Source organism: Lolium perenne, chromosome 7 (genome assembly GCF_019359855.2).
Source record: "Lolium perenne isolate Kyuss_39 chromosome 7, Kyuss_2.0, whole genome shotgun sequence".
Lineage (NCBI taxonomy): Eukaryota > Viridiplantae > Streptophyta > Magnoliopsida > Poales > Poaceae > Lolium > Lolium perenne.
Genome location: NC_067250.2, coordinates 329,565,454 through 329,578,462, shown reverse-complemented (window position 1 = coordinate 329,578,462; position 13,009 = coordinate 329,565,454). Strand labels below are relative to the sequence as shown.

At 47.4% G+C, this 13,009-nt stretch overlaps 1 protein-coding gene and 1 non-coding gene across 2 annotated transcripts; one reads left to right on the top strand and one right to left on the bottom strand.

Annotated features, from left to right (window-relative positions):
• Nucleotides 1–5,565: 5,565 nt before the first annotated feature.
• LOC127318161 (small nucleolar RNA U3) lies at nt 5,566–5,786 on the top strand. The gene has a single exon (XR_007861716.1). It is a non-coding gene; the product is annotated as a small nucleolar RNA U3 (small nucleolar RNA).
• A 221-nt stretch (nt 5,787–6,007) lies between these two features.
• LOC127313655 (catalase isozyme 1) lies at nt 6,008–9,995 on the bottom strand. The gene is made up of 8 exons (XM_051344136.2): nt 9,837–9,995; nt 9,606–9,702; nt 8,565–8,842; nt 7,087–7,863; nt 6,889–6,978; nt 6,656–6,723; nt 6,462–6,555; nt 6,008–6,328 (listed from the first exon to the last, which is right to left on the bottom strand). Exons 1-8 carry the CDS (start codon nt 9,849–9,851, stop codon nt 6,269–6,271), a joined length of 1,479 nt encoding a protein of 492 aa, XP_051200096.1. The 5' UTR covers nt 9,852–9,995; the 3' UTR covers nt 6,008–6,268.
• Between the last annotated feature and the right edge of the window lie 3,014 nt (nt 9,996–13,009).

Here is a 13,009-nt window from a genome sequence, read left to right as displayed (position 1 = left end):
TGCTCTGCTATATGAATTACAGGCCCAATAAGCATGTCGTAATTATGCGTAAGAATACAGAAAGAATGGAGCATTCTCAATGTCAGAAATCAGAACCATGCAGCCCAGAAACAAAGGCCTCCAGTGATGTAGATTAAATCATGAGCAGTTTCTCACAGTTAGAGGCTGATTGATTTAGGGGTGGTTTGACTGGAATAAACTGAACATATATTGTTGTCTTATTTCTACCCTATGCCACACTAAATTCTTACAGAAATGTTAACCGTATATAAAGTGTACAGTATGGTACCAGGTGCTTACATCACAACTTTCTACCAATACAAGTATAAATTCAGAGAACCCATGTTAATTAGCATACAGTAGTGGGTTTGTTTATATGATTTGACATCTATTCATACCGAGGTAGGCATCTCTTAGCGCATGCATCTCTGCAGCAGCAGCACTTACTGAAATTCGCTCTCTGGGCAATTGCTTTGAGCATAGGACACCAAGCTGGATAATGCCAGCCAAACATTTTTGGGCTCTGGCTATATATTTTGTATCATTGCTGTCATTTGCTTCATCATGCAGCCAGATGTTGGGATCTGCTATCTCCATGACATTTTCAGGAAGAGCTGCTGCCTCTGCAAAGTAATGCAGGCTTAACCCATCTCTGAACATATCATCTGTTGGGTTCCTTCCTGTAAACATCTCGATCAAAGTGATACCGAGGCTATACACATCACCGTAAGTCGATACCGAAAGCCCTTCTCCATATTCTGCAGTACATTAAAATATTTTGGAGTATAAACAGGTAAGCACAAAAGTTGTTTCAGGAACATAGCTAATTAGATCTGATCATGGGAAACACAGGGGAAGTATGTTCAAGTTACCTGGAGCAACATATCCGATGGAGCCTTTTATTCCGATGGAGCTAAGGGAACTCACGGAAGCTTCAGTTACAAGCCCTCATGTCCTGAGTCAGAAGAATGTTACTTGGCTTGAGATCGCAATGGATGATGGAAGGTTGGCAACCATTGTGAAGGTAGTCCAAAGCATCCACAAGGTCAACAGAGATGTATAACCTCTGTGACAAGCTGAGTGTTCCACTTCCGTTTTGGCTTTCAATGTCTGGGTGGATCCAGCGGTCTAAGCTGCCATTAGGCATGAGCTCGAAGACTAGTGCTCTGAAGTCTTGGCCTTGGTGGTTGATGCTTGAACAGCATGTGATTATCTTTACAAGGCATCGGTGCCTAACTCTTCTTAGCATCTCACATTCATCCTGGAAGCTTCTATATGATCCGGATAGCTGCAGATTAAACACCTTCACTGCTGCAACGAAATTTTCTAGAGTTCCTTTGAATACCGTACCATATCGCCCCTTTCCAAGCAGATTGGCTTCTGAAAATGCTTCCGTTCCTCTGAGTATTTCGTCGTATGATACCATTGGAAGGTCAATCTCGGTTAACGGAGGGGGCAGTAGTTCTTTCTTCAACCCTGCCTTAAATTTTCTGTAAGTAAATCCAACTAAAGCAAGAACTGCAAGTAAGACCAGGATACCTCCTGCTGTAGGGAGTGCTATTCTCAGAGACTTGGGCAAGCCTTCTTTGGAGGTTGGACATTTTGGCAGTTGAAGCTGTGGTATTCCACCACATAATTCATTGTTTCCAACAATTGATAGTCCTGTTAAATTCCCGAAAACTCCTCCCTTTGGTACTTCACCTTCTAAATTGTTGAATGATAGGTCGAGGTGGAACAATGATGTTGAATAACCTAGGAGTTCAGGGATTGATCCTGATAGATCATTATGTGCAAGATACAATTCCTGTAAGCCGGTAATATTGCTCAGGTCTCCTGGGATGCTGCCGTTCAGTTTGTTGTTCGTCAAGTTCAGTACAGTAAGCCCTTTTATGTTCTTCAAACTGGGAGGGATGTTTCCTTGTAATGAATTGCCATCCATCAAGAGGGTTTCCAGGACTATGCAGCCACCAATACTAGCAGGTATATTACCAGACAATTGGTTTCCTGATAGATGGAGCCGTCTGAGATTTACCAAATTGCCAATTTCTGAAGGAAGAGGTCCCTCCAACAAGTTATGAGCCAAAGACAAAGATATTGAGATTGATGGCAGTTGCATGATTTCGTTCGGAATTGAGCCAGTAAGATGGTTTCTCGATAGGTCCAACTGTGAAAGTTTGGTCAATTTACCAATGCTTGATGGAATCAGTCCCTCCAAGCTGTTGAAGCCTGCACCAAGCTTTGACAGATATGTGAGGTTTCCGATGGAAGAGGGGATAGATCCTTGTAAGTTGTTGGAACCCAGATATAGCTCCTGCAATTGTGTAAGCTTTCCTATGCTCTCAGGAATGATCCCAGTGAGCAAGTTGACACCAAGAACGAGCACCTCCAGACCTACCAAATTTCCGATATCTGATGGGATAGTGCCAGATATATTGTTATTAAAAATATCTAGCTCCTGGATGTTGGTGGACAAGTTAGACAATGAGGTTGGCAATTGCCCTGAGAACCTGTTCTGTTCTATATTCATCAGCTGCAGCCTGCTACAGTTGTCAAAGAAGTAAGGAATTGCCATTCTTGCTCGTTGCTTGCCTCAAACTTATTCCCAACCAGATTGAACCATCGAATATACTGCAATCTGCCCAATGACGAAGGGACAACTCCACTAAATCCGTTATTTGGAACATCAAACACCTGGAGTGTGGACATATTAGTTAATGATGGGGGCACGACTCCAGTGAATTGGTTGTTCCCAAATCCAAACAGTTGCATGTTTGGAAGGCTTCTTCCCAGGTCGGCTGGTAGACGGCCGTGCAGGTTGTTGTCCGTCACATAGAATCCGAAGAGAGATGACTGGTTGTACAGCGAAAGAGGTAGCAAATCTGAGAGGTTATTCAAGGCCAGCTGAAGGAACCTGAGACGCGGATTGTTCCCGATGCCCTCGGGAATTGATCCCTCGAGATGGTTAGCTGCCAGGGACAAGATAACCACCTGGGATAGGTTCCCGAGTGACGACGGGATGACCCCGGTGAGGCTGTTGTTGTATAGCTGTACAACACCCAGGGACTGCATGTGGCCAATCTCAGAAGGTATGCTTCCTTGCAACCCCTTGTTGTCAGCAATGGTCATCCTCCAGAGGCTGGTGCAGCGGCTGATGTTGCTTGGAATTGTACCTGTGATCATGTTCCCTTGCAAGCCAAGGTACTCAAGGCGTCGCAGGGAGCCGATGCTGGGAGGGATCTCGCCGTACAAGGGGTTGAAGCTCAAGTTGAGCGTCCGGAGGAACGTGAGGTTGCCGATAGCAGGGGAGATGGTGCCGGAGAGCCCCTGGGAGTGGAGGTCCAGAGCGACCACCCTCGACCTGTGACTCTCGCTGCACGTGACACCCTCCCAGGCGCAGTGGCCGATGCTCCGGTTCCAGGAGGCCAGCACCCCGGAATGGTCGGAAATCTTTTCCTTGAAAGCTACGAGAGCTCTCTCGTCGCCGTCATGGCCCGTCGACAACGCGGTTGCACCCATGGTGGAGAGCAGGAGGAGCACAAGACATTGGATCCCGACAAGGCGCCATGGCAGCATTGTATCCCTCCACCACTTGGTTTTTTGCATTTGGGTTGATCCTTCTCGCAGTTCTCACTCTTCCTGGTGTGCAGATCATACAGGCTACAAGACATATCTTTTAAATACGAATTTTCCCCTTTTTTTCCAGATTTGAATAGTATTTTTCCTGTTAGTGAGCTCACACCAAATTTGACTACTTCTGCACCTTTATTGAAACTGGTGTTGGACCTGCTGGTCCTGGTTAATTGCTCCAGAAATGCACCTGGTCCCACCATTCATGATGATGGTAAGACAGTGGGGAGGTTCGGTGCTTATTCCTTTTGAATAAGCCCTGATGTTGCAGCGAGCAGTCTTCCCACTTTAGTTACCTTTCATAAGCTGAGTAGCAAAGGGTACTTATTAAGTTATTATACTTCGACAAAGGCTGGGAATGCAACAAAAGTAACTTTGAAATACTGGGTCAGTAACGAGAAAACAGTGTATGTTTTGTGATGTGCAGCACCCATTTTTCTTGATTTTTTTTTTCTCATGGGATGGAGGGAGTAGCACTTCTGTATTTTTTTGTTGTTGTTGGATCGGTTGAGGTTTTTGTAACCAGTTAAATTCATATATTGGTAGTGCTGCATGCCCATGTTTCCATTTCTTCGGTGAGGTCCCTTCACCAAAGGATGACATTGAGCAAAGAAAAGAAGAGATATTGTCCCAATGGTTACTTGAAGTTGAAGGTCTCTCCAAAGTGCCTGGTAAAAGAGTTCAATGTTTGATCAATGAGATTTTTTTTTTTTTTTTGGTGAGTCAGGCTACCATTATTATCCTGGCACCTTCTGTAAATACCTGAAAACGAGTGTTTAACTTTTGCTAAATGCTTCCGAGTAAATAACTAAATGTCTAATACGACTAGATGTTACCGCAGGTAGGACACGGGTAAGTGTTCACCCGTAAGCTGAAAGTTTCAGTATAGACCTGGAACTAAATGCGAAAACATGCATTCTGGTGTGGAAGGACTGAAAAAGATGGGTATTCATCCAGTGATGCTCACTGGTGAAAACTGGAGAAGTGCAAAGAAGTTTGTCTCTAAATCATTCATAGATTCCATTTTTTTACCTTTGACAAAATTTTTTTTTTCTAGAACACGCACATATCTGTCATTATGTAGGTCGGCATTGAGCACTTGAGAGCCAAGGTTACCCAAAGTGATGGGACCATAGTCGATGAGGTCATGCCTAAAGTGATGGGACCATAGTCACCATGGGGACGGCATCAACGTCTCCTAGCCCTAGCAGCAGTCAACGTCGGGATGGCCATCAGAGGTGGCACTGAGATCGCCATCGAGACTGGTGTTTCAGGGCCAATTTCTTCACGTGTGAAACAACCTGGATAAGCTGAGTCAATGACTCCTTTTGAATTATCCTGGAAGTTGCAGCAAAGTAATTTCCCTTTCAACAAATGAAGGGAATTGAAAGAAAGTCTGTTTTGTGATGCTCTCTCGGTTGCATCCATCCTTCTTGATTTTTTTTTTGACTATATAGCACCTTTTTTTTCTGCCAGTGTGTTGGCCAATTTTGTTATTTGTACCCAGTTTACTTTATATCCAGAAATCCTGCATGACACGTTTGTAATGGAAGGGTGTTGTTTATAACCTAATATGAAAGAACTAGAGAAGAATCTCTGAAAACTAAATGATGAAAGAGCTAGAGAATTTCTCCTAATATTGAGCAGAAGAAAACGTATTTTTTTACCAGAGAAGGAAAAGTCGGTGCATCAAAATGGAAAACAAGAGAAGAGAAAAGTGACAGGGACGACACGAATCAGGTAAAAAAACAAAAGATGGACGACACAAATATTTCTCAGCTGGGCTGGGCTCGCTTTACACTCGTGCTCATCAACATGGCCAAGACCAACGATCGATTGACCGAGGAGGCGCTGCATTTCAAATGAAATAATAGTCCCACCTCGCCTTTTCAGTAGAAGCAGCAGCGGTTTATAATGCGACGTCTCAGCGATTGTAGCACGACCTTACTTAGACAGGATCAGTTCTATAGTAGTCGTACCACAGCATCCTTTACCAAAAAGGAGGCAAGCACTAAAGTCTGGTTGATGCATTCGGACCTCTGGGCCAGAGCGTGATTGACGGCCTGGATCTCCTGATGGGAGCCATCCAACGGCTGTAGAGGATCGTTCCTGCCTTGCTCATGCCTTTGCAGGGTGGCCCAGAGGTTGTCTGACAGACACACACAATTTTTTGGTTACTGCAACATTAGTTTTTGCCTGCCACATCAACTCCCATCTGGAAATTAACAAAATAATCTAGAGTATTTTTGTTCACTTCTCAAATTACGTATGGTTCAATTCAAAATAGTTGTAGCAGTAAAGCCAAACAAAAAGATCGACCGGTGTTTCTATCGTACTGAAGAATGTAGTCATCGCCACATAGCAATGAAACACAGAAAGATTAACCACCACATTGTCTTTATTATCTCTTTGCAAAGACACAAACACATGTTCCCAGGAACCCAGCGAGCTGGTTCACAAAACCCACCACCATCAGTATTACATATGATAGTATGGTACGTATCAGTGTTTTACATTTTATTGATGACTACACCCAGAAAGACAGCACAGATTCAGTTCATGTTGCCCCTCCCCTTTAGCTCCATTGAGACCAACTGGGGCGTGTCTGCGGATGTTTCGCTCTGCTAGTCCATCACTCCATCTACATGTTCGGCTTCACCTTGAGCCGCGACCCCAGCTTCTGCCCGAGGGACACGTCGCACTGCAACAACAACATAGGTAACATCACTGGTTTCAGAACGCTTAAACAGGATATCAGTACAGCAATGTGTAGTCTCCCATTGGCAGCTGAGAAGTGTTTCATGCTCGAAAAGCGGCAGAAAGAATGTATGTACCTGTGACCAGTATGAGACCCAGATGCCCTGGATTTCATGAGTGACGCGAACATCCGTGAGTGCATCAACCCACCGCTGGATGAAACGTTCTTGCCTGTGTTTTCGTACAATAACAGTTCGGTTAGCGAGGTTGCTTAATTTTTCTTCCACGTGTCTGAAGATTCTAAGCCAATGAAAATCGAGTTGGGACAAACCTGGCAGGGTCAAAGGACCGGAATCTCTCGCCGGCCTGCTTGAAATTGTTCTCCTTTTCGATAATACACTGCAGTTCCAACAGGAGAAGGGTAGAAAATCTTTTTGTCAACACATGTCGGTTTTAAGTCACCATTATTAATAAATAACTGAAAAGACTCCCAATGGAGGCCCCAGAAAAGGCTGAAAACCGGTAGTGGTAACAGTAGGAATTTCAACGGTCCAAGTTGCATACCTTTTCCCGGCATCCATTTAGAACACGAGAAGGAATAGGGTACTTTTCAGCGTGACGAGTAGGATCAAACCTTGAAGGGAAATAGTTCACCTAAATTCCAGCAAAGCAGATGTAAATGCAGTAAACTGGAAGGATAACAGCATGCTATTACTGCATCATTCATGCAGAAGGGGGTGAAGGCTGTACAGAACAAAGTACCTCCTCATCCCTGTGCATGAAATTCATTAAGCCTTCGTGATGGTTGTTGTGGTGAGCACATTTTGGTGCATTCACCGGGAGCATCAGATAATTTGGGCCAAGGCGGTGCCTTTGGGTATCAGCGTAGGAGAAAATTCTCGTCTGGAGCAGCTTATCATCAGAATAGTGGATTCCAGGAACGGTGATTGCTGGGCAGAAAGCGAGCTGTTCATTTTCCGCAAAGAAGTTATCGATGTTCTTGTTGAGGACCATCCGCCCAACCGGCTGCAGGGGGATGATATCCTCTGGCCAGGTCTTGGTGACATCAAGCGGGTCAAAGTCGAACCTATCCTCGTGATCGGCATCGATGGTCTGAATGAAAAGCTTCCATTCTGGGTAGTTCCCAGCTGCAATAGAATCAGTTAAGTCCTTTGTGGCATGGGTGTGGCAGGTGCCCCCAACTGTGACAGCCTCATCGTCCAAGAGGCACTTGACACCACATGTAGGCTTCCAGTGGAACTTGACAAGGTGAGCCTTTCCATCCCTGCTGATTAAGGTGTAGGTGTTGACACCAAAACCGTCCATGTGCCTGTAGTTGAGTGGGATGCCAACATCGTCAAAGAGGAAGGTGAACATGTGCAGGCTCTCCGGGTGGTGTGAAAAGAAGTCAACTATTCTCCAGTTCTCCTGCATGTTGGTCTTTGGACTCGGCTTGAAGGCATGGACCATGTCAGGAAATTTCATCCCATCCCGGATGAAGAACACTGGCATATTGTTCCCAACAAGGTCAAAGTTACCCTGAAAATCCATGAGGGCAGATATAAGGATTCTTGCATGTTGAATGAGAAGGTTGGTGATAATCATTTATAAGTGCAGATAATAAACATATGACTGCATATGGGAAACTTATAATTCATAGCATCGAAGGTAATCTGTGATATGATTTCAGCTACCATCTTTTAATAGCCCACACAGTGGACATTATTTATGGAGCTAAATAACAATCAAAGCTGGCAGCATTTGTTGTACCAGCTGAAACAAGCAAACCCTCTTTTAATGCTTAAATGGCTCGCAACAAGAAGCAAGATGGCAGATGAATTGCTGACGAAATGTAACTGCTCATATGTGATTGTTTCCATCATAAAGTAGTTTCAACAGAAATCTCATCTTCAAAACATTATGGTGAATCGCATGCTGACAGAAAATAATTGGTCATGAAACAAGATAACCAGAGTCTTCTAATGCTTATTAAATGGCTTGCAACAAAAAGCATGATGGCGAATGAATTGCTGACGAAATGTAACTGCTCGTATGAGATTGTTTCCATCATAAAGTAGTTTCAACAGAAATCTCATCTTCAAAGCATTATTATGGTGAATGGCATGCTGACAGGAAATAACTGTTCATTGTGATTGCACACAGCCTAAAGTAGTTTTAACAGAAACCTCATCCTATTAGCATAGCAGCAAACACAGCGGGGTAAGAATGAAAATCAGTACCTCTCTGGTGTAGAACTTGACCGCAAAACCACGCGGATCCCTCAAGGTCTCGGGGCTCCCACGCTCGTGCACAACAGTAGAGAACCGGACAATAACCGGGGTCTGAACCCCAGGAGCCCGGAGGAAGTCGGCACACGTGAGCTGGGACACGTCGTGTGTGACCTCGAAGAAGCCCTTGGCGCTGGCTCCGCGAGCATGGACGACGCGCTCGGGGATGCGCTCCCGGTCAAACTGCGCGAGCTTCTCGATCAGATGGTAGTCCTCGAGGAGGATGGGCCCTGCATGCGAAACGAGGAATTTGCCGGTCAAGCTTTGGTTTTCGAATCAGTTTGGAATTAGGTGGTGTTTTTTTTTTTTTTTTTTGTGGATGTAAATCTACGGAACGGTAACAGTTGACCCGGCAAATCACGCAACTAAATAGTCCATATTTTGGAACTTGCTCAGGTGAATGGATCATCACTACTATGGCTGGACGACGACGTGCCGTCTGAAAAGGTGCTACTTGTTTTCCCGTCGACTTAAGCAATGCTATCATGGCCAGACAGCGACGGACGGAAATTATGATGCTGTGTTTTTTCCTGCTCGCAGCAAGAGATTTGTTAGGCGGGACCATGCCGTGGGATACAGCATGCTTACAAGCTAAGCAGTACAGCAAGGTTCAAGTCTTAAGCGGAAACCAAATAACAGGTGTTCAATTGCAGGCGAGTGAATGGATCAACAAACTAAACCATGAAGTAGATAGAGTTTAGTTGGAGAAACGTGTCAAACAGCTGCAGAACAAGAGAACAAAGGCCAAGGCAAGGTTTGTAATATGACACGCACACGCTACACGCAATTTCATTCACGGAGATCTGGAGACCGCTGCAGTTTGGCCCTCGTTGGTCAGGTGAAAGCTGACAGGGCCCAATCGGCGGAGGAGCTTCCTGAGCTACCCAAGCACGCGCACAGAGTCTATCTAGCTAGCTACAGGTTAGGACGAGGGAGAGGACGGAGGAATCAGGGATGGAGGCAGGTCGTTGGGCGGGTGGGTGGATAGCTGACCTCTGCCCCCGACGGTGAGTGCGCTGTTGTTGTTCCATACGGGCGCGCCGGAGTTGGTGGTCCAGTGTCCCGAGTTGGCCCCGCTGGCCGGCCGGTGCTGCAAGAACAAGAACAAGAAGAAGAAGAAAAAGAAGGTCAGATCAGGCCGGATCACGGGGCTGGCGACGTTGACGGCCGGAATCGAGGATCCGCGCGGGCGGGAGCCGCGGGCATGGACGGAGCGGGCGGTACCTTGTATGGATCCATGTCCGGCGACGAGGACCTAGGCTTGCGTGTTGGTTGGGAAAAGAAGGGATGGGTGGTGGCGATAGGGACGAGAGGAGGAGTTGGGGAAGAAGGAAGGAAGCGGCGCCTCGGCTCGGCCCTTTTTTCTAATGGAGCTGTTGGGCTTTCTTTCTTCCTTCTGTTTCGTGCTACCCGAAATTCAGTGGCCCACTGGCAGAGAGAGAGAGGAGGACGATTGGCGTTCGTGCCCGTCACGTACTGCTCCACTACTGCTGCTGCTGCTGCTGCTGCTGAGCTAGCGAGTTTGATCGCGTCACCGTAGATAGGGTTTGTTGCGTAGACAAACGAAAAATGGAACAAAATATAGGTAGTATATATCCTACCTGCTGCTGCTGCTGCTGCTGACGATCGGTGCAGAAGGAGACCACGCATGCAGCCACCCGCCCGCCGATGCGTGGTTTTTGTTCTTGGCTTCCGTACGTGACGCGAGGCGGATCGGATCAGATCAAGATGACACACGGCGGTGGCGCGGACAGGGATCTATCGTGTTCACACTAGGCGCCCTAAGTACTACCGTTTTACGTATTGCGGATAAAAATCTACCAGAGTCGATCTTCTTAGGCTGTTGCACAAAACATTAACTTATATTGATCGGGAATTGACGGCGATTCTGATAAGGTTTTTTTTTTTTCAGCATCAGATCCTTCTTTGTTAATCAACAAAGTTTAGAGGTACAAGAAGAAGATCAGGGGAGGTTCCAAACCGGACATGACGTCCTGGTTCAAGAGTTACAACACTCTTAGCAAGATTATGGGCCCAGCCTTCTTTTCTCATGAACTACTATTGAACTATGGAACCCCCCCTCCAAACCCTAGTCTCCCCCCGCCGCCGCCGCCGGGCCTCCCTCGTGGCGCGGCGGGAACGGCGGCTGGGGGCTCCCCTCGATGTTGCGGTGGTAGACTCCCTGCCTCCCGTGTGATGGCGGGGCGGCGGCGGTCGGAGGTTGGAGGGGCGACGGTGGCCAGAGATCTGTGCTGCGGCCTCCCCTGCCTCCCGTCGGTGGCACACCGGTGGTGGCTGGTGGTGGGACGGTTTACGCCATCCCCTCCGCTTCTCGCCGGTGCGGGGTGGTGACCTTGGGATTCTCCCGCGGTACGACGACGCCCGGGGCAGCAGCCTCGGGTTCGACGGTGGAGGAGGCCTTCTTCTTCGCCGGAGGAGGTCGGCTGGTTGCTGGGGTGGCGGATCACGAGATCCCTCTACCCCGGTGATGAAGATCTAGTCGACGACGAGCTAGCGGCGAAGGGGTCACCGGTGAACACCGAGCCTTGACTTCGTTCTTGGCGGATGATGGCGGCGGTTATTGCGTCGCTCCCTGGCGAAGGCATCATCTTTGCTGGCCTCTCCGTTCGCTCTCGCCGAGTAGGGGACTTGCGGCTGTCGGTGAAAACCATGCCACGATTGGCGGGCGATGGCGGCGTTAAGCGTCGTTTCCTTCTTGAAGGCATCGTCGTCGCAGTCCGCGCGTACTCACCCATGCTGCTCCGGTGGAAACCCTAGATCCAGCCAGGATCGGACGATGACGGCGCACCCTGCGTCGTGCTACCTCTTGGGGCATCGTTTTTGGAGTAGCGGCTAGACGGAGGTGGTTTTTGGTGGAGTGGTGTTCATCTACCACGTTGTCGTCGATGTTTCTCAGCGGCGTGGAGCTGCGGGGTATTGAAGACGGGCGAGGACTGTTGGACGCGTGCAGGATGGTGGAGCTGTTTGGTGTTATGGTGACATCTACGGCGGGTCTGGCATGGTCAATGCGTTGATCTCGCTTGGAGATTGGTTCGTGATAGATGGCGGTGCGAACTCTGTGATGTGTGCAATGGCGCACCCTCAGGGTTTTGCTTTTTGGATGATGTGTGTTGGTGTACCGTCAGGGAGTATGGCCTTGTTCATGGTCCCCCCTTCATCGTAGGTATAGCGAGTTGTCGCTAGGAAGGTGGCTTCGAGTTGATCTTTGTATTCCCCTTGTAAGGCATTGCGAATAATTTAATAAAGAAGAAAGCTGTGTGCATCCTTTGGATGCAGAGGCTGGGGCTATGCTCCTTGATCGAAAAAACACTATTGAACTATGGAAGGTGCGTCTCCTTTCTTCAATCTCCTTCAGAATAGTGGCATATGACGAAAGGCTGCCTTCATTGATCTCTCGGGAGACCCCTAAACAGTCTGTGGCCAGCATAAGTTTTTTGATATTCAGATCTTCAGCCAGGGCAAGACCCTACGCACATGCGCATGCCTCCAGGGTTGCTGGGTCATTTATGCCTTCGATAACTCTAGCTGAAGCACCTAGAAGAACACCTTGTTCATCCCTGCAAACAACACCCACTGCTCCTCCAATTTTCGTCTTGGATAACGCTGCGTCAACATTGATCTTGCATAACCCTTGTTGTGGAGCATTCCAGCGCAAGGTAGTTGTTTCTCCACTAGTAGAAAACGGGGCTGTAGCATAGGTTCGTAAGGGCCATAAAAACCGGATGGCCAACCGGTGCAACGCATCCGGTGCTAAAGCCTCCCCCCTTTAGCACCGGTTCGGTACTAAAGGGGCACCACGTGGCCCGCAGAAGAGCGCCCGGCGGAGGACCTTTAGCACCGGTTCGGGTTCTGCCGCGGCAGCGTTTTGGTGCCCTTCCCTGCCGCGGCAGGGAATTACACTAAAACGCTGCCGCGGTAGACTCTGCCGCGGGAGGAAATTACACTAAAACGCTGCCGCGGCAGAGTCTGCCTCCATTTGAAACACGTTATAATGCAGGCACATATATATAGGAAACCATTATATTACATAAAAAACGTTATGAATATATCGATCGAAGTGACACACGTTCATGCATATATATATGTCTACATCAACTTTCAAAAATAAGTTCTATTCAATATTGGGCGGGGGGGGGGGGGGCTGATAGTATGCTCCGTCTGGAGCTATGACTTGCTCAAGTAAGAATCCCGCCAGTTCTTCTTGAATTGCTCGTACACGCTCGGTTGCTAGAAGACCGTTCCGCAACCGTTGGATCTAATAATTTCAAGAAGGTGGTCAGTATATATATATATATATATATATATATGTGAATGAAGCACGAGGTGATAAAATAAAGTTATGAATGTTGTTTACGTACTTTAAGTTGATCTAAAAT